At 34.7% G+C, this 20846-nt stretch overlaps 1 protein-coding gene across 2 annotated transcripts in view; it reads left to right on the plus strand.

The window, feature by feature from the left end:
• Positions 1 to 20846, plus strand: part of SUZ12 (SUZ12 polycomb repressive complex 2 subunit) — a 45710-nt gene that overhangs the window by 4621 nt on the left and 20243 nt on the right. The window contains exons 4-8 of one of the 2 annotated variants that reach the window (XM_007076192.3): positions 2480 to 2548; positions 12926 to 12975; positions 17674 to 17759; positions 19369 to 19600; positions 20511 to 20604. In XM_007076192.3, coding sequence (XP_007076254.3) covers positions 2480 to 2548; positions 12926 to 12975; positions 17674 to 17759; positions 19369 to 19600; positions 20511 to 20604 — 531 coding nt within the window. The remainder of the gene's footprint in view (positions 1 to 2479; positions 2549 to 12925; positions 12976 to 17673; positions 17760 to 19368; positions 19601 to 20510; positions 20605 to 20846) is intronic. The other variant, XM_042967487.1, reaches the window with a different exon arrangement.

Genomic DNA, 20846 nt, shown 5'->3' on the forward strand with positions numbered 1-20846 from the left:
ATTTGTCTCATCGTGGGATACGTTTCTGTTGTCAGCTAATAGGTGGAGACAGTTTTAACAGTTTGGTAGTAGAAACTACTTTTCTTAATTTGTTGTACTTTAGGCAACAAATTGTCTTTTGGGGGGGTTCTGTAGCAGTTTACCAGCCAAGAAACATATAAATCCCAGTTTATTTTCATGCAAAAATGCGTTAGGAATCACTTAATGCTTTTGTTATATGCCTGGCCTGTGAGAGATGTTAAAGCTAAGTTTTAACAAATTATATGACCTACATGTTCAAATGAGAGCTGTTCTTTTCAGAGTAATTGGTGACTTCGGAGGGTGGTGAATTTAGCCTAGTGATTGTGGTCTTTGTTAAACATGTTTTAGAGACTCCTTTTACAAAATTGCTTTTAATACTATCCTTTTGTTCAAAATGTTTTTGGAATTCCCTTTTTACTATTGTAACAGCATAATATCCCTTGTTGGAATAAATATATCACTCCCTTTGAAGTCCTACACTCAGTTGTAATATTAATTCTGGTATGTTTGTCAAACTCACCTTGTACTTTAGTCTCCTTTCATAGAGGTATTCAAATGCTTTAGACTAACACAACACTGATACAGGGGAAATACTCGTGAGGAGACAGGCATCTTTTATTAAATTCATTTTACTAGATTTCACATAAGTTGTTTTCTGAATCCTCCCAAGACAATTTCCTGGAATTTCTTGAATTTTAAAAATATTCTCCTTTTTGATGATCTTTTGATAACTATTTCCCTTGTTAAATCTGAGCTGTTGCAGTACCTTTCTAAAGAACAGAAGTAGAAATACTTGGTGCTTGGAGTGGGGCTGCTTTTGTATAGTTGCTTATGTGGTTTGTTTTTTTTCCTAAGGAAGGCTGAATTGCCTTTATGATCTTACTTATTTCAGATGGTTGTTAATATTCAACTTTCCTATGCACTTGTCCTATGCACATGTCCATAATGTTGGAAGAGATGAACCTTGTGACTTCTAGTCTTAACTTTTCTTCCTACAAACAGGATTTCTTCTTAATCATTACATAAAGATAAACATATTCTTAAAAGTTTCCAGTAACTTTACAACCTTCCTCAGTAGTACGTTTCAGCATTTATACTGAAAAGTTCTTTTGTAAGTAGCCTACAATAATCCTACATTTTTCTTCTTTCTTCTCTCTTATCTGTGGAGATTGAAAATGTATTGCCATCCTTCCTAAAATACTTCTTAACTGTGCTCATTGGATGAAACTTTAATATTGAAGTTTTCAGTAACTCTAAAGGTAAAGAGAGAAGCTTTTTTTAAAAAAAGATCTTTTGTTAATGGAGGCTATTCACCTGAATTATAGATTGCATCAATTCTCTTCCTGTTGGTGTTTTATTGTAATATATTTACATTAACATTTCTCTACTGATAATTTTACATTATAGTAATTGAGTACGATAGCTATTTTTGAGGAATGAGCACATTAATAATTTCTAATATCTGAATTCAAGCTTTACAAAGTAATTTATATAGAATACACTAAGCTTTTCATGTTTTAAACTTGAAGAAAATATATGAGTATAAAGAGAAGTATTCATTTCCAGTTAACATATGGGTCTAGATTTTTAGCCTCTGTCTTAGGACAGGTACAATAATAGACCACCTTAAAAACTAAGATGAACCTTGTTCTAGAGTCCATTCATTCTCACTTTGCTTGGGAGTGCCTGGGGGTTATTCTTAATCTGAGTTTCTGTTTTGTGAAAAAAATACTTTTTTCTCTTAAACTTGTAAAGTTAAAAGCTAATAATTTTATTATGATTTGATGGGTGTATCCCCTAAACTTCAAAATTTTTTCATGATGGTTGACACCCATCTCTTTAATGTGACATATCATTTAACTTGAGCCACTGCTAATAATCTTTAAGACTGTTTTATTAACTTCGGATATATTTTATGTGATAATGCTAGCATATACTTGTCAAGTTACTTAATAGAAATATGAATATTTCACAGTATACATGATTTGCATTTGTTTGGTTCAGTCCAGCAGATGCTTGAATACCTTCAAAGTATAAGGTACCGTGCCAAGCACTATGTGACTTTCCTTGAAGAAAAGCAATCTCTACCCTTCAGGAGCTTATAGTCTAGGAGGAGAAATAAAATATTTATGTAAGTTCACATTTAGGAGACTAAATGTCAAAATAAATATAAACCAAGTGTCGTAGGTGAGAGGAAATCACTCTGGTTTGGGAATAATTACAAAAGGTTTCATGGAAAAGTTAGCATTTGAGATGGGACTTGAAGGCTTGACTGCTGTAATATAACATACACTGTCTCAATATAGTATTCATTGTTACGGCTAACCATCCACAATTTATCTTATTAAAAATAATCAAAATCAGATTTCCAACTTGCCTATTATAGTGACAATAAAGTGTAATCTGCTTTTTTTTCCCCAGTGGAGAAGTGATTATTTTGTTTATCTGTTTCTTCCAGGAAAACATTTAAAGTTGATGATATGTTATCAAAAGTAGAGAAAATGAAAGGAGAGCAAGAATCTCATAGGTAAGATAACCTATCAGTTTACATTAAGTGACATACTTGAGGAAAGAGGAGAAATTATAGTGATCATTTCTCTAGTGATCACCCTAGTATTGTAAGGAGTTAGAAGGAACCTTAGGGGTCAGTTGGTCTAAACTCATGCACAAATCAGGAATTACTAATTCTATAGCATTCGTGACAGAGAACCCTTAAGCCTCATCTTGAATACCTCCAACATTGGGGACTTGCTGTTTTCTAAGGCAGTTGTATTCATTATTGTTTATCTCTATTACCAGCTTCTTGCATTTTTACTCTAAGTTTCTATAACTTCTGCAGTTGGTATTAGTCCTGCCACCTTATGTAAGGAGGGATAGAGACTCATATTTATGGTATACTTACTACGTACCAGATGCTCTGCCAGGTGCTACACATCACAATTTCTTGTCAGTAATTGTCTTCAAATCTGAGAGAGGCTCTCTTTCTATCTTGACCTTCCCCATATTTACATCTTTCAGTCAGAATATTCCTAACTTTATTTTATACTTGAAATATGTTAATCACATTACAGTTTCAGAAACTTGACCCTTTGGATAGAATCTATTGTATGTTTTCAAGTGTAATACCCAGAACTAATCCCTAAATGTTCTGACTAGCCTAATACCTGCCTAAGCTAGATAGTGTGCTTCCGTTTACTCTTGATATGTCAAACTAAAGAAATTTGAGTATTATTTTAAAGAGACACAGGAACTTGGGTCGTTTTTATTTATTGACTACTTTCAGGGAGAATACAGAACTAAAAATACTGGATTTTTAAAAAATGAAGCTGGTAAAATTGCCACAGTAGGTTTTTTTCTCTTGAAAAAATTTTAAGTCGTATTGATTTAGATAGCATGTACACTGACTTAATGATGCCTCATTTATGATTTCTCATCTGTAGTAACTGGTGTAAAATGTGATTTTTGTAGTTGCTTATATTTTAAGTTTGGCTTTTGAATTAGGTTCTTTTGTTACTTGAATTGTAAAATCACATTTTTTATTTTATATCTTGCATTTTTGTAGGACTGAACTGTAATTTATATTTCCATATCTAGGCAGTCTTGACTTGTGAATAAGCTGTGATAGTCTATTCTGGAAGCTGAGATCCCAACTCTTTACCTAATCTCTTAGTGCCCAAGGAGTGCCTTACAACATAGGACTGAGAATATTCTCAGTACATGTACACTTTTTTGCTTGAATTTCTATTCCAGATCCTTGTCTGGTCACCTACCGTAGACAGAGCTCTTGGGATCCTCAGGGTCTTTTTAATTTAAAGTATAAGCTGTAGAGTCAAACCCTGATCTCTGAGCTTCCTGCTTCTTCTGAACATTTTAATAGTTTGCTCTCCAGGTCTTTCAGGGTTTATGTGAGAAAGAATAATAAACCAAAAAGAAAACTTGACCCTTTTCTTCATCTTCCCCATCAAGGTTCCATGTTTATCACTGCTAAACCCTACTACTATCTCATTGTGATACTGGCTTTGATAAATACTACAGAGCTTCCCTTAGAATGTGTGTTGTGAGGGAGATCAGTAATACTGGTCAGTTCTCTCTGAATAATCACCCAATAATTTTGTTCCTTTTGACGCAGTGAGTTCAGTAGCTAGGGCAGTACTGTAACAGGGGTATATTTAACTCACAGAAACATCAGAGCTTGTAAGAATTTCTGTGATTCTGATAAAAACAACTTTTTTAGTCTTTAGTATCCAACTAGGACTAGTGAATTAGCCATCTGAACCCCCCAAGATCCCTCTCCCTCCTTCCCCCCTTCGTCTTTCTCTTTTTAAAAAAACTTTTTTTTTTATGTTTATTTATTTTTGAGAGGGAGACAGAGTATGAGTGGGGGAGGGACAGAGACAGAGGGAGACACAATACAAAGCAGACTCCAGCCTCTGGGCTGTCAGCATAGAGCCCAACGCGGGGCTCAAACTCACAAACCATGAGATCATGACCTGAGCTAACGTCAGACGTTTAACCAACTCAGCCACCCAGGTACCCAGGAAGGCACTTTAGGCCCTGGAGGTGTTGAGTTACTGTGCTAAGTGCTTCAGCACCTCCCACCCCAGTCTTTATGAATGTCTCAATGTCACTCCCAGAGTCACTAAAATGAACTGGGAGATTGCTTCATTTTAAGTTTACCCTAAGGCTCTATATTATTAAATTATTTGAATGTGTTTCTCATCTAAAATTAGGCATAATCCTGGGGTGCCTGGGTGGCTCAGTGGGTTAAGCGTCCGACTCTTGGTTTCGGCTCAGGTCATGATCTCATGGTGTGTGAGTTTGGGCCCTGCATCAGGGTGTCCAAACTTTAAAAAAAATACAGTAAAATTAGGCATAATCCTATTGTTCCACTGAACGTAACACATAGGATTGTAAGAAGTTCCTTACACAGCAATATGTAATGCCAGCACTGTAAAACTTTGTAAAATTTGGTCAAATTCTCCTACAAGAGAACAATACGAATCTTTGTTCTTCCCTGACATTAATTAGTAGAAGTTAAAATCTTAAGTCATACATAAAAACATATCTCTCTTCCATCTATATTTTTTATTCTGTACCATCTCAGACAGATCTTATTCAGTCTAGTTGGACCCTGGATTTGTTCAGTAGTGGTAGTCTGGGAGTCTTTCATTGGAACTCATGTTCTTTCAGCATTTCCCAAGTTACATTTCTATTCCTAAATCCCATGTATTTCATTCTCCAAAGTTCCAGAGGAATATCATGATACGAAAAATATTGTAGTCCCACAGCCCAAAAGTTAGAACAATCAGCTGCCTGACCTATTTATGACATTTGTAATAACTCATAAACCAAACCAAATTCCCAGCATTATCTGTGCAAAATGAAGCTAGTGTTTAAGGATCTTTTATTATTTTATATTCTAGATCTACAGTTGTCTTACCTAGTTACAGATATTGGCAGAACTTACTAGGGGAAGCAGCTGATAGAAGAAAGAAAAACATGGACACTTTATGGTTTTTACTTCTTTAACATGCCAGTCAATTCATGGCAATAGACCAGAATTGACATTTATAACCCTAAAACTCAGTAATAAGCCCTACCATCTATGAAGATTGTTTCTTTTCTTGAAGAATGACTTCTGAAAACTCCATACCAAGTAGCAAATTTTAGAAATTCATAGTGGTTGCACCTACAGTCTCAAGTTTTTCCTGCTCTTTCTCCTTGCCTTTTTTTTAGTGTGATAGGGTATATTTAAAATATGTCTTTTTAGAATGTCTGAAATAATTCCTTATATCCTGTCATCTTCAGCTCTAATTTTGACATTCCAGTATATTATGAGTTTTAATTTATTTTGGGTTTTGACCAAGCACTGTGGCTTATTGGAGTAAATCTCTAGTCTTTCTTTAGTTTTATATCCTGGCACGATTCCAGGAGCCTTTTGTGCTGTTAGTACTACCAGTTTCAGAATTCTATAGTCATAACTCCTCTGACTTCTAAGTGTATATCCACTGGCTAAATGGTAGCATGAAAAGATTTCCAAATTTGAGTTGCTTCCAAAAGTGTTCCTGGGGCCAGATGAGAAGCAAAATGTCTTTTCTCTCTTTCCCTTAATCATTATCCCTTCCTGGTCCACTGTTAGTTTTTTAAGAAATCCCCTTAAAAGATACCCGAACTAGGGGCGCCTGAGTGGCTCAGTCAGTTAAGCATCCAGCTCTTGATTTCAGCTCAGGTCATGATCTCATGGTCATGAGATCAAACCATGCTGGGTGTGGAGCCTGCTTAAGATTCTTCCTCTCCCTCTTCCCCTCCCCTGCTTGCACACCATGCTCGCTCTTTCAAAACAAAAAAAAGAGAGAGAGATTCCAGAACTTGAGCTTTTACTAGGGATATTTTCAAGCCAGTGTTTTTGTAGGTCAATAACATAAATTGCCTTTCATCGCTTTTTATTGTTGTTGTTACAACCTAAGCTTTTTGAGTTAGTAATCTTCCTTTTTTGAGCATCTTTTGTATAATGAAGTTTGGATCTATTTTTGTCTGAGATTGTAGTTTTTTTGGTGTATCAGGTCCAAAATTCTATACTAGTCCTAGGGGATAGGATGATGAGCAAAACAGATGAAGGCCCTGCCGTTATGGAGAAAAAAGGCATAATTATATAATAATTACAATTAAAAAAATAATTGCTAGGAAAGAAAAAGATAGGGAAACTGGATGGAGCAGGAGAACCAGTTCTTGTTTGAGATGTTGGATTTGGGAATAGCGATGATCAGGGAGGCCTTCCTTTAAAAAATGAGCTGAGATATAGGAAAGGTGAATATAGGAATAAAATGGGGAGAGAGGGTGAAGAGATGGGTGATTCTAAATAAAGGGAATATTATACATATGTCATTTGAGGCCAGAGTAGCTAACTAGAAAGAATAAGGAGCGTGGTATTAGATAAAGCTAGAGCATATGGCCAAGGCCAGATAATGCAGAGGCTTGAAGGCTATTTGAGGATGTTGGTCTTTATCCCAAGAAACCCATAAATTACTTTAAATAGATATATTGAATTAATGTCATTTCCCCACCCTTCTCCTTTTTAGCTTAGCTGCATTTTTAAAACTTCAGCCTGCTTCTTTAACTCAGTTGTATATCTTTTTCACCATTAATAAGATCTTAGGTGTTTCTCCCCTTTCTGTTTTCTTTAAACAATCTTGTATTGACTATAAATTTTGAAGTTGTTTTCAAATCAGCATGTTTTCATGTTCAAGTTTTAGTTGTTCCTTTTTCAGAACATAAGCCATAGATTTCTTTTTACTTACCTATTCCTAAAGGTGTCTTATCGGTTGCTACTGAGCATATCTGATTCTTAAAATCTAAGTGTTTAAGAACAATTTTAAGGTGTTTCTCCTTTTATAATCTTTGGGTTTACAATAATTCCTTTATGTTTTGTCTGCTGTACTTCTGAAAGGAGATTTATTTATTTGTAATGGACTCCCTCACCTCATTCAACTTTATCTTCTCATTACAGAGTGTTCCCATCTGTATCTAAACCTCAGAAGATATGCTAGATTCCAGAATAATGGGCTTGATGTAGTCACCAATTCCTCAATTTTATACATCATAGCATTAAATATATAAGAAATTATATGTTAAGTGTATACTTCTAACAGAAGTAGTTTATCCTGTTTTGAGGTAATATAGCTGTAACTCTAGAATTGAAGCCTTACGTCTACCACTATCAGATTAATGTGTACAAATTAGAGGCACTAATCTTGGTCTCTTTCCACCATAAAAACTTTGGTCCTTCAGTGAGATCTGGCTATTGGTTTTTTTGAGAGGGCACATTCTTAAAATTTGAGTTTTCTACATGAACGTCATCTCAAAATGTTAATTCCTTATGAATTTAAATTTATTTAACCTCATTCCGTAGACAGCTTTAGAATTGTTAGATGTTTATGCTTGGAATCTTACCTCAGAATTTCAAATTCCTGATACAGTTTGCTGTTGCCCCATAGCTTGCTTCCTCAGAAGATACAGATAGGGGGGTGCCTGGGTGGCTCAGTTGGTTGAGCATCCGACTTCAGGTTAGGTCATGATCTTGTGGTCCATGAGTTCGAGCCCTGCATGGGGCTCTGTGCTGACAGCTCAGAGCCTGCTTCAGATTCTGTGTCTCTGTCTCTCTCTGCCCCTTCTCTGCTTGCTCTCGCTCTCTAAAATGTTAAGAAAAAAAAAAAAAAAACAGCTAGGGAACACATCACAAAGATGAACCGGTGTCTTGTCTTGATTAAGTTAGGATCATGTGCAGCCTGGAACCAAATAGGCCTGACCAGTCCTACATGTTTCTTTGCTTTCCATTCTTAACTATTAAGATGTGGATATAGTAGCCACAAGAGAGGGAAGAGGGTAGGGGCGCTTGCATGGCTCAGTCGGTTAAGGGTCTGACTATTGCTTTCGGCTAAGGTCATGATCTCACGATTAGGGAGTTCAAGCCCCACGTTGGGCTCTGCTGACAGCATGGAACCTGCTTGGGATTCTCTCTCTCCCCTTCTCTTTGCCCATCACCCTCTCATGTGTGCGCTCTCAAAATAAATAAACATGAAAAAAATTTAAAAAGAGGGGGAATAGAGTATCAGGAAGGGAAAGAAAATTGCCCTTTTTCCTTGAATGAAGCCAGCTATGGAAGAGGGCAACTAGGCCTCATTGTTACATTTTATTCCAAGTATATATTAGAGTTTTTACTTTTAGAAGGGGGAGTTACAGGGGAAATTATGCATAGCAAATCACATTCCCAAAGTTATTTTTTAAGTTGGTTAATTGAAACTTGGTGTTCTTTTTCTTTTTTTTAACGTTTGTTTATTTAAAATGTCTATATTTTATTTTTGAGGCGGGGGGGTAGTGAGAGAGGGAGAGAGAATCCTAAGCAGGCTCAGTGCTGTTATCGCAAAGCCTAACACATGGTTCAAACCCACAAACTGTTGAGATGATGACCTGAGCTGAAATCAAGAGTCAGATGCTTAACAGACTGAGCCACCCAGGCACCCCTGGAATTCTTTTTCTTAAAGAAACAATGTTATGGGACACCTGGGTGGCTCAGTCGGTTACCAGCAGGCGACTTCAGCTCAGGTCATGATCTCGCGGTCTGTGGGTTCAAGCTCTGGGTCAGGCTCTGTGCTGGCAGTTCGGAGCTTGGAGCTTGGAGCCTGCTTCTGATTCTGTGTCTCCCTCTCTCTCTGCCCCTCCCCTGCTTGCTCTCTGTCTCTCTCTCTCTCAAAAATAATAAACATTAAAAAAAATTTTTTTTAAGAAACAATGTTAGGCTGATAGCTGAATGTGTGCTTCATATCTTATTTAACTCACAGTGTACCGTTTGTTATTTTTTATGTTTCGTTAAAAATTTTTGATATTTATTTTTGAGAGAGAGCAAGTGGGGGAGGGACAGAAAGAGAGGGAGACATAGAATCCAAATCTGTGAATGTAGAGTCCAATGTGGGGTTTGAGCCTACGAACCGCGATATCATCTGAGCCACAGTTGGATGCTGAACTGACTGAGCCACCCAGGTGCCCCTAGGGTGTACCATTTATTTAAAAACAAATTTTTTTTTTTTTAGCATTTATTTATTTTTTGAGAGAGAGAGGGCATGAGTGGGAGAGGGGCAGAGAGACAGGGTCACAGATTCTGAGGCAGGCTCCAGGCTTTGAGCTGTCAGCACAGAGCCCGATGTGGAGTTTGAACTCCCTGAGCCGAGCCGCAAGATCATGGCCTGAGGTAAAGTCGGATCCTTAACTGACTGAGCCACCCAGGCGCCCCCCTAACAATGTACCATTTAAAACTGTCTCAATCCGTCTGTGGTAAGGGACCTTTTTGTTTGTCTTTAACTTTCAGTCTTTCATAGATAGATACCTTTGTAAATACACTTACGGATCACAAGCTTAGATGTTATGGCAATGTTAGATTTCTGTAAAAGTTTTTAAGTTTCCTCTGTTTCTTGTTGTGGAATGGAAACAAGTTTCCCCTGTGACCTCAGTTTGCAGAACACATTTTGAATAACACAAATTTAAAATATTTTCTGGGGTAGATCAATGTCAGATGTTTCTGGCATTTCAGAATTGGAATTTAGAATCATATATTCTATAAAACAATGTAAATAATACTATAAGCAGAGCACTGAAGTATCATGGGCCATGATCCCTGGCCTTAAAAATCTGTTACTCTAGGGGCACCTGACTGGCTCAGTTGGTAGAGCATGCAACTCCTGATCACGGGGTTGTGAGTTCAAGCCCCATGTTTGGCATCGAGTTTTAGTTTTAAAAAAAAACCTATTACTCTAGGAAGACATCGCTATTCTTAATGAAAAGCATTGCTAGGTGGTAGGGACACTGATGTAATAAAAAGATTGTGTGTGAAACAACAATGACAAAAAAGTGGGAAATAAAAGTACTTGGGATTAAGCTCTGATCATTAAGCTCTGGGATGGTTGGGTGTGGGACCATTGTAGAAGAGGATGAGTACTTTGATGGATACTTTATTATTTTATACAAGCCTCACAGTTTTGAGAGAGCTCATTTCTTCATTTTACAGATATTAGGTCACAGCTCATAACTGAGCCAGAATTTAAACTTGGATTTTTCTGTCTCTGTTTTACCATTGTATCTAATTTTCCTATGTAGGGCTTTAGTGGAGATAAAAAGAAATGGGAGCCATATTCTAGACAGCAATTAGACAAAAGATTTGGCAGTTGGGGCTCATTGGAAAATTTGGAGAAAGGAATGATGTTTTAAGAATGGTGTTTTAAGAGAATTAACCTGGCCTTGAGATGTAGGTTTAACTCAAACAACGAAGAATAGGATAGATGGGTTGTAATGGATTATCTTCTAACATGTGGAAATTATAGAATAATCCTCTTTGTCTTTCAGTTATGCTTTGGAGTTTCGGTAATTCTGCTTTGTAAGGTGACATTTATGAAACTGTTTTTTTTTTTTAATAGGAAAGTGCTTGTTTTCTTCTAGTAAAATGACATGTAGATTTTGTAGATGGCAGATACACTTTTTAAAATCAGCTTTGGATATAACTACCATTCAATAAAATACACCCACCTTAAGAGTATAGAGTTTTGACAAATGTACACACTTGCATAACCATAACCACAACCAAGATAGAACATTTCTATCATCTTGAAAAATCCCTTTGGGCCTCTTTCAAGTTTGTTTCCTTAATATACTTTTTGGGTGGGGATGTGCATTATATGTAGTTAGATTCGGTCTTTTTGGTGTATAGTTCTGAGTGTTGACAACTGCATGCAGTCAGGTAGCAACCACCACAATCATGATAAAGATTCCTAAAAATTCCCTTATGACCCTTTTATAGTCAGCCCTCTTCTTCCCCACCCCTTCTTTTAAAATCTGATGCATGTCAGAAAGTGAGTAATATACATTATTTACCTGTTTTCAAGGATCCTATTCTATCCCACTTATATTTTGTTGATGCTTAAGTTGTTACTGTTAGTTTTCCCCTTATATTTATGCTTTCTAACTCTGCTTGGACCCTTACATTTCTACTCTTTCATAATCATTTTGTCCTCTATTGGTATCCTAGCATACTTAGTACTGTTCTAGAAATGCCTTTTGAGACCACTCACCCTGTAGTTTTTTTAGCATACAGTTTCATGGCTTACCTCAGTAAGAAGATAGAGACATTCTCACATTTTCTGTTGAAGGATCACTCTCCTTTTACTTCTCTAAGAAAGAGAGGAATCCTGGGCATAGTTACACAGCTAATCTCTTTATAGTATGACCTCATTTTCAATCATTACTTGCTCCTTAAAACTCTTTTGCCTCAATGTCTTTACATAACTCTTCTCTGATTATAAGAATGACTAGATTGTCACCATCATTAAAAAAAAACAACATACAGCCATACCCTTTATTGATCCTTATTGTCTTTTACACTAGTAAATTTTTTGATTAAGGAATCAATATTCCTTCCCTTCTCCAACATCTGTTTTCTATAATCTGGTATCTGTCAGTATCACACTACAAAAACTGTATTCTAGAAAGTTATGAATGGCTCCTGGTCAACTAATAGATTGCTCTTTCAGTTTAAAGGTACTACAAAAGCCTATGGGTGTTTCTGTTTATTCTGTCTCATCTTCATAGTTTTTCCATGTCAGTTGATGATTCTCAAAACAAAAGGATCAGTATAGTTTATGTTTCCTTTTCCATTGCTTCTAAAACAAACAGTGAAAATGACATGTTGAAACAATAAATTACAAATCTATAACAGATCTGTAATTGTATATTTCACCCCTAATGGAAGAAGAAAATGATGGTTCTGCATCATTTGTTAGGAGATTGAATTTCCCCAGCTTGAAAATATTCAAGCATTTTTGTATGGACTCAGCTACCCTTATCAAAATTTTCTTTTTAAGGCCTGGGAAGGGAAATGTGTTCACATTTTATAGGTAGATGGTACTAAATTACATTAAAGTATTTGCTGATCTGTTTCTTTTCTGCCTTATTCCTTTGGTATTTTTTTTTAATTTATTTTTTAATTTACATCCAAATTAGCATATAGTGCAACAATGATTTCAGGAGTTGATTCCTTAATGTCTCCTACCCAATTAGCTCCTTGCCCCTCCAGCAACCCTCTGTTTGTTCTCTGTATTTAAGAGTCTCTTATGTTTTGTCCCCCTCCCTGTTTTTGTATTAATTTTGCTTCCTTTGGTATTTTTGTATGGTGTATTTTTATGTTTTGTTTTTCATAGGCTTGTGTGAAGTTGTGGGCTTGCGTAGAATTAAGAGTAAGAAGGTCAAACATTATTTGTAGATTACCTGAAGTAACTAATTTGATTTCAATCTTAATTTTTAAAGTTTGGCTATTTTTATTATAGAGTGTTAAAGTGATAATTTTTTTTTTTTGTTTTTTTAGCTTGTCAGCTCATCTGCAGCTTACATTTACTGGTTTCTTCCACAAAAATGGTATGTACTTGAAAGTAAATGTATTGGCATTCTAACATCAAAACACCTTTGTGAATGTAAAAAATTATTTTGCATGTATGTATAAATTTCTAAAATTAGGGGTGCCTGAGTGGGTCAGTCATTTAAGCATCTGACTTGGGCTCAGGTCATGATCGTACAGTTCATGGGTTCGAACCCCGTGTCGAGCTCTTTGCTGACAGCTTGGAGCCTCGAGCCTGCTTCGGATTCTGTGTCTCCCTCTCTTTCTGCCCCACCCCCCTCTCTCTCTCCAAAAATAAATAAACATTAAAAAATATTTATAAAATTATATTTAATGGAAAAGATGTCGATTCTGATAATTCAGTTTCTCTTTAGTTGATTTTTCTAACAATTCAATTACTGCTTTATGTGGTCAATGATGGGATGTGGAAGATACAACTTGTCACTCTTTAAACTTTTAAAGTAGTGGTTCTTAAATTTTAGTGTTTGTAGAAATATTTTGACATTTTGTTTAAAATATGTATACCTGGACCTACAAAGACTCAGATCTAGTAGGATATAGCTTTGGTATACCAATGTTTGGTAAAACTTAAGAGTCTGCATTTTAATAAAGCACCAAAAAATTCAGAAGTTGGTTGTCTCAGGAATAAATTTTATGAAACTGGCTTAAAAGCTTTTTTAGGTGGACCTTATACATAAGATCTTGTTCATAGCCTGGTTTCCTTATTGCTTTCCTGCTATTGATTTAAGTTTTAAGTAGATTTTGAAATTGTTAAAATTATTAGTGTTGTGTGTGATCAATCTTGAAGGTCAGTGTTAGCTGCATCTGGCTTATGTAGAAATAGATGAAATTCCACCTCTTCACTCTAAATGGTACTTTTTAGGGCACTAACTATTGCTATAAAAAAAGGCTATATAATATTGTCTTACCCATCTCAGAGCCATCATCTTTCCAGAGATCATAACTAGAAAATGGGAAAATCTTTTCATATAATTAAGTTTCTTAGATTTTGTTATTTCTTACTTCCAATGTATTTTGAACTTTAACTGTCTTAGAATCTGGAACAGGTGAAGCGTCTCCTGAGTAGAACCCTTTCTGCATAAACATTTTTAGTTGATGTTATTGCATCCTCAGTTTTATTTTTTTTTTATTTGTTTTTGAGAAAGAGAGTGCGCACGAGCAGGGGAGGTGCAGAGAGAGAGAGCGTGACAGAGGATCCGAAGTGGGCTGAGCACTGACAGCAGACAGCCCCATGTGGGGCTTGAACTCATGAATTGTGAGATCATGACCTGAACTGAAGTCAGACGCTCAACCAACTGAGCCACCCAGGCACCCCACATTATAATTTTTAAAAAATACAGTAATAAAACAACAGAAGCAACCACTGCTACCAGTGGAATATATCAATATGTTAGATATTTTACAAAGAGAAGTATATTGTCTTAAATGTCACTTCATTAAAAGAAGTTAAAGTATGCTAGGTAGAGTTTCATTTGGTTTCAAAATGGATAAAATGCCACTTGGCTTATCCATCTTTAATTATCGTGTAATGGAATAAAATCTTTACAAGAAACATGTCAAGTTGGTAATCCTTGGTATTTAATAAGAAACAAAGTTTAATAATAATATATTAGAACACTTTGAAAACCCTTATCAGGTTTTTTTATGTGAGAGGTTTGAAATCTGGTCAGATCTGTATTAGCAGCTACTGTAACTTTAATTCTAGCTTTACCTTAGATCTGGTCCATTTTTTTTTATATGTAAGTAAACTGAGTAGCATTTTTATGTTTTTTCCTAAATTACTTATAATCATCTTGTAGAGTCCTTTTTTCTACTCATTCATTTTATTGGTTTTCTGTGGTACTTTGAAGGTACTCTGGGGGGCACCTGGATGACTCGGTTGAGCCTCTGACTCTTGATATCGGCTCAGGTCATGATCCAAGTGTTGTGGGATCAGGCCCCGTATTGGGCTCCATACTGAGCATGGAGCCTGCTTAAGATTCTTTCTCTCCCTCTGTCCATCTCCCCTGCTCACATTCTCTCTAAAATAAAAAATTGAAAAGAAAAGTAGTAATACAGTACATGGATCATAATACTTCAGAAGCTTATAGTTTGAATTTTATAGTTTCGTTAGCCCTTTGTTCCCAGGGATGTACATAAAACATGTAAAGTTATTCATAACTGAAATTGGTGATGGATATTAATTGAATATTTACTAATTAATGTTACTTGATTAATATTTAAGTTGAATTAATTTTACTTAGTTGAAATTAACTGGATAGTAGTCTGATTAAACTTTTTTCCTGTCTACATAACAAAAATATGTAAAGTTCAAAATTGCTCAAACTCAAAGTTTTAATTTTTTCTTGATGTTACTGAAGTAAATAAGAAAGTAAACTCTGTTGATACTTCTGTTTCCAGAAAATAATTTGCCACTTTTTGAAAATTAGTGGAAGTTGGGAAGAAGCAGCTATATTGCCTCTCTTGTCTAATTAAGCTATATTTATACTTGTTTTTTTTTTAAGAAACCAAGATAGAAAAGCAACATTAAGGTTCCTAAAATGTGATTATTTTTCCTTTTGTTTTTTATTTTTTATTTATTTATTTTTTCCTTTTGTTTTTAAATGAAGACTTTTCTTAGCTATTACTACTTGAAACTGGTTAGAATGAATATACAGATTATTAGGGTGCTCTTTTCATAGTTAGTATTGTTTGGAGAGTGTTTTTTGTTACTGCATTTTAAACATTGGATTTTTTTTTTCTGCTGTATTAAAGTTTTTTATCCTGGATATAACTTTCAAAGATACTAATTCAAACGTATTTTATGTACACACCCTACATAAGAAGAATGTTTTCAAGTAGAAAAAAGAGTTATCCAAAATCTCAGAACAAAAATTAAGTTTTTTTATGTCTTATGGATTCATCTATTATGGTAGTTCTATATATATTATTGAAACAATGATAAATGATTAGTTTAAACTATTAATAATGCCTTTAGGATTGAAGACAAGTATGTTATAGAAAAGTACTCCTAGAACCGCAGTTTGCAAAAGCCTTTGTTAATTAATTGATACAGGGAATATATATGAAATACAGGATTTTTTTTTGATTTTTTTTTTATTCTTGTCTTTTTTATTTTGATTTTTTTTTTTAATATATGAAATTTATTGTCAAATTGGTTTCCATACAACACCCAGTGCTCATCCCAAAAGGTGCCCTCCTCAATACCCATCACCCACCCTCCCCTCCCTCCCACCCCCCATCCACCCTCAGTTTGTTCTCAGTTTTTAACAGTCTCTTATGCTTTGGCTCTCTCCCACTCTAACCTCTTTTTTTTTTTTTTTTCTTTCCCCTCCCCCATGGGTTTCTGTTAAGTTTCTCAGGATCCACATAAGAGTGAAACCATATGGTATCTGTCTTTCTCTGTATGGCTTATTTCACTTAGCATCACACTCTCCAGTTCCATCCACGTTGCTACAGAAGGCCATATTTCATTCTTTCTCATCGCCACGTAGTATTCCATTGTGTATATAAACCACAATTTCTTTATCCATTCATCAGTTGATGGACATTTAGGCTCTTTCCATAATCTGGCTATTGTTGAGAGTGCTGCTATAAACATTGGGGTACAAGTGCCCTTATGCATCAATACTCCTGTATCCCTTGGATAAATTCCTAGCAGTGCTATTGCTGGGTCATAGGGTAGGTCTATTTTTAATTTTCTGAGGAACCTCCACACTGCTTTCCAGAGTGGCTGCACCAATTTGCATTCCCACCAACAGTGCAAGAGGGTTCCCGTTTCTCCACATCCTCTCCAGCATCTATAGTCTCCTGATTTGTTCATTTTGGCCACTCTGACTGGCGTGAGGTGATATCTGAGTGTGGTTTTGATTTGTATGAAATACAGGATTTTAAATTAAAATCCTTAAGATTTGTAAACCCAGGTAGTAAATAATATCCTAGTTTTTGCTATCCTGTGTAGGCTTTAGAGAAATTCTGGGAAAAAGATAAAAAACTAGCTATTTTTCTTGTGAAATTATATTATAGTTGTTTAGGTAACTTTTACACTGTTAAATATTTTAGAAATCCATTATTTTAATCCCTTTGGTCACAAGGCCTGGTCAAATCAAAGAACTTCTCTGGTTTAACATCGCTGTGTATTCAAAATGAACATATATAATAATAACTAGTTCAGTTTAAGTGTATCTTTAAGTAATTTTTGTAATAGATTTTGGGAGAAGGAAAAAACCTTTTAATGTTAATTTTGTGTGTGGTTGTCTCTCCTGAATATTTCATTCGTGTTTTCTGCCATGAAGCTTTAACTGTATTTGTCAAAAAATATTTTTGATTAACAGTGTATTATATTCTCTTATTGTAAATGTTAAATCTTTATAGCCAAATAAATTTTACTTATCTTTATAGCCAAATAAATAAATATTTTTAGTATTAAAGTAATTGAGCATCTATCTTACTTGAATCAAAAGAAAATCACAGTATTGTAGGAAGGTAATTACAATTGTATTGTGAAAGGTTTATTTAAATGACGATGAATGCTTTGAAAGAGTTTGCTGCAAATTTGAAAATGATTTCGGGGGAAAAATGAGTAAACTTCTGAGAAGTATTCATTATAGGAAGTCTTTTGTTGGAAATTACTTAGGAAAATGAGTATGATATTTATATTAAAAAAATACATTTTAAAGTATTGATTTTCTGTTTAGATAAGCCATCACAAAACTCAGAAAATGAACAAAATTCTGTTACCCTGGAAGTCCTGCTTGTGAAAGTTTGCCACAAAAAAAGAAAGGTAACATGTAAAATGATACTGGTAGATTATGTGGAATAATTTTTTTAATTGAATATGTTTGTGCATATGTATTGTGCTTTTTAAACCTTGAAAACTTTTAAGTATGTCGATGCTGAATTATAAAACTCATAGCCTCTTTTGCCAACCTTGCAGACTCATGTTTTTTTCTGGACTGGCTGTAGATATCTGCATAAAACTTTCTTCTATAGGAGTTTGACACTGAAGGAAAGAAACTATCTTTTAGCATCTTAGGACATAAATTCAGTTTCTGCTCTACCACTTCAGTCTCTTAGCTAATTTTTTTTTTAGCTATTTGAACCAATTGAAATTTAAGTAAGGGCTGAGTTACCTCTTGTAACATTACTCTCAGGAAAGAAATTTTGTTGCCAGTATTATCAGCCATTGCTGATAATTTTTATTTGTTGCTTCAAATTTTTATTTGTAAGATTAAATCATTTCATCATAGAAACACATGTTACGATAGTTAAATTACCTTGGCAACCCACTAAAGCCAACAGTTATACTTCTGGTAGCTTCAAGAGCTAGGGTATTTTAAGAGTAGGAATGACCTGTATAGAGGTTCCTATTGCTGATGTTCTTCCAAAATCATGGTAAGGTGATACAGGGCTTGAACACTACTAGAGCACTTGTATGGAGTGCACTAAGGTGATAGACACTAATAGACAGTGCAATCCTGGTATGCATGATAAACAGTGATGTGAAAATTCTTCAAGATATGTTATATTCAGGCAAAAAAAAAAAAATGAATACAACTATAGTGGCCGTTTTTGTGTTTCAAAAAAATAATAGATGTAAACATTTGCTTAGAAGGATATACACAACCAACTGCTAATGTTAGTTATCTTTGGAGTGTAGGACCTGGGGAAGTGGGGCGGACTTAAATATTTCTCATTTTATACTCTTTTGTAGAGTAGAATTTTTTTTTTAGATAATACGAATATGTTCTATTTTCAAAAAGAAGCTGCTAACTTGCTCTAAAGGTCTTCCACATCTTCTCAGTTTTCAATTATTTTTTTTCAGTATAACTCCACTTATATAATTATACACTTGATCTCAGCCAAAAGGCCAAGAAGCGATTCCACTTATATAATTATAGAACGTTACTCATAAGATGATTAATATTGCTTTTATTAAGCAGCATTTAAATATACGGATTTACTATTTCATAAAGTTGACAGTGGTGTTATTATAATTTTCTCATTTCTAATGGTCCCATCAATTATTTTGTTAAAGTAGAAGATTTAAGGGAAAAGATTATTAATTTATATGAGCTTAACATTTTAAGCCTGGTTTTAATTCTATATTTCTAAGGTAAAAGTATTTCAGATGACCACCAGCTAAATATTGTATATACTGTATCATTATCTTTATTACATTGGATTGGATAAATCCTCAGTTGTGTTAAGATTTGGTATATGGTTATTCCAATTTTTTTTTTTGTTTCATCACAATTTTCAGAACTATGGTTAGAATTTCAGCATGCCATTTGGTAATGATGTTTCCTATATCTGTGATTAGAAGTTTTATTATAACTCATATAATTGCATATGGATAAATAAGTATAATTTCATAATCTTTGCCTTTGCAGGATGTAAGTTGTCCAATAAGGCAAGTTCCTACAGGTAAAAAGCAGGTGCCTTTGAATCCTGATCTCAATCAAACAAAACCTGGAAATTTCCCGTCCCTTGCAGTTTCCAGTAATGAATTTGAACCTAGTAACAGCCATATGGTGAAGTCTTACTCATTGCTATTTAGAGTGACTCGTCCGGGAAGAAGAGAGTTTAATGGAATGATTAATGGAGAAACCAATGAAAATATTGGTAATTTTTGTTATAATAATTTTAATTTATTTTAAACTTTTCTAAGAAAGAAGTAGAAGTAAATTGCATGCATTCTAAAGGCATGGCCTTTATCTGCAAATCTTTTACAGTCTGATAAGATCATTAATCTTATGGTAGCTTGCCCTGGATCTTAAACTGTTGGCTATTGTGCTGTACTAGGTATTTAATCTGTAAAGTTCTCATTGTTCCATGACGAAACGTATTTCATGTAGTAAAAAAAATTATATTAAACAGTGGATAGAGAAGACTGGTATTTCAAATTAGTCTCTCAGCAAACAGAATTTCATCCCCCCTCCCCCAGAATTTTATTGTGAAAAATTTCATACATACACAGCCATTGAAAGAGTTTATGTAGTGAACATCTAACTACCCACCGCTTAGATTCTGTAATTAAGATTTTACTGTATTTGCTTATCACATATCTATTCCTCTGTCTTCCCAACAGTTCTGAATCCACCTTTGAGGGAATCATTCAACCAAAATATAGGTGCTGAGGATACAAAGATTAAAACATCCAGTTCTGTCTTCCAAAAGGTCACAAAAACTGACCTAAGAGTACAGAGATATAAATAATTGTAGCAAAATGATGAGTGGTATAATAGAGGTACATGTGAAGTTTAGTGGAGAAGCCCCTTGGGAGAAATAATCTTTGAGTCTTGAAGTATCCTTTGAAGTTCTTGAAAAATAATGATAAATGAGGATTTTTGTTTCTCCTTGCCTAGTAAGGACATACACATATGGTAAAACATAAAATTGAAGAGTGTAAATCTGGATATTGTATCACAACTTAATCGTAATTTATACGTAATTTGGGATAAGGGACCATATACCATAAATATGACATTTTTGTTTGAATATGTGATTCATGAGAAATGTTTGTGAAATACAGATGTCAATGAAGAACTTCCAGCTAGAAGAAAACGAAATCGTGAAGATGGGGAAAAGACATTTGTTGCACAAATGACAGTATTTGATAAAAACAGGTAATGTTGATGGACAAGTGAGGTTCCCATAATGTTCTAGAATGTTTTTATTCTCAAGCATAATATAGTGTGATATTTCTTTGCCAAATTTCTCTTTATTCTTAAAAATGAAAAAATGTGTAAATACTGAATTTTTCTCTTTGTCACATAGAAAGCAATAAACACAGACGAGTTGTTACTGGAATGGCTCAGTTAAGATTGTGTATTAGGCATGTATTTTCTGAGTGTCCCTTCTTTGTCAG

The sequence above is a fragment of the Panthera tigris genome, chromosome E1, assembly GCF_018350195.1.
Source record: "Panthera tigris isolate Pti1 chromosome E1, P.tigris_Pti1_mat1.1, whole genome shotgun sequence".
NCBI classification, from domain to species: Eukaryota; Metazoa; Chordata; class Mammalia; order Carnivora; family Felidae; genus Panthera; species Panthera tigris.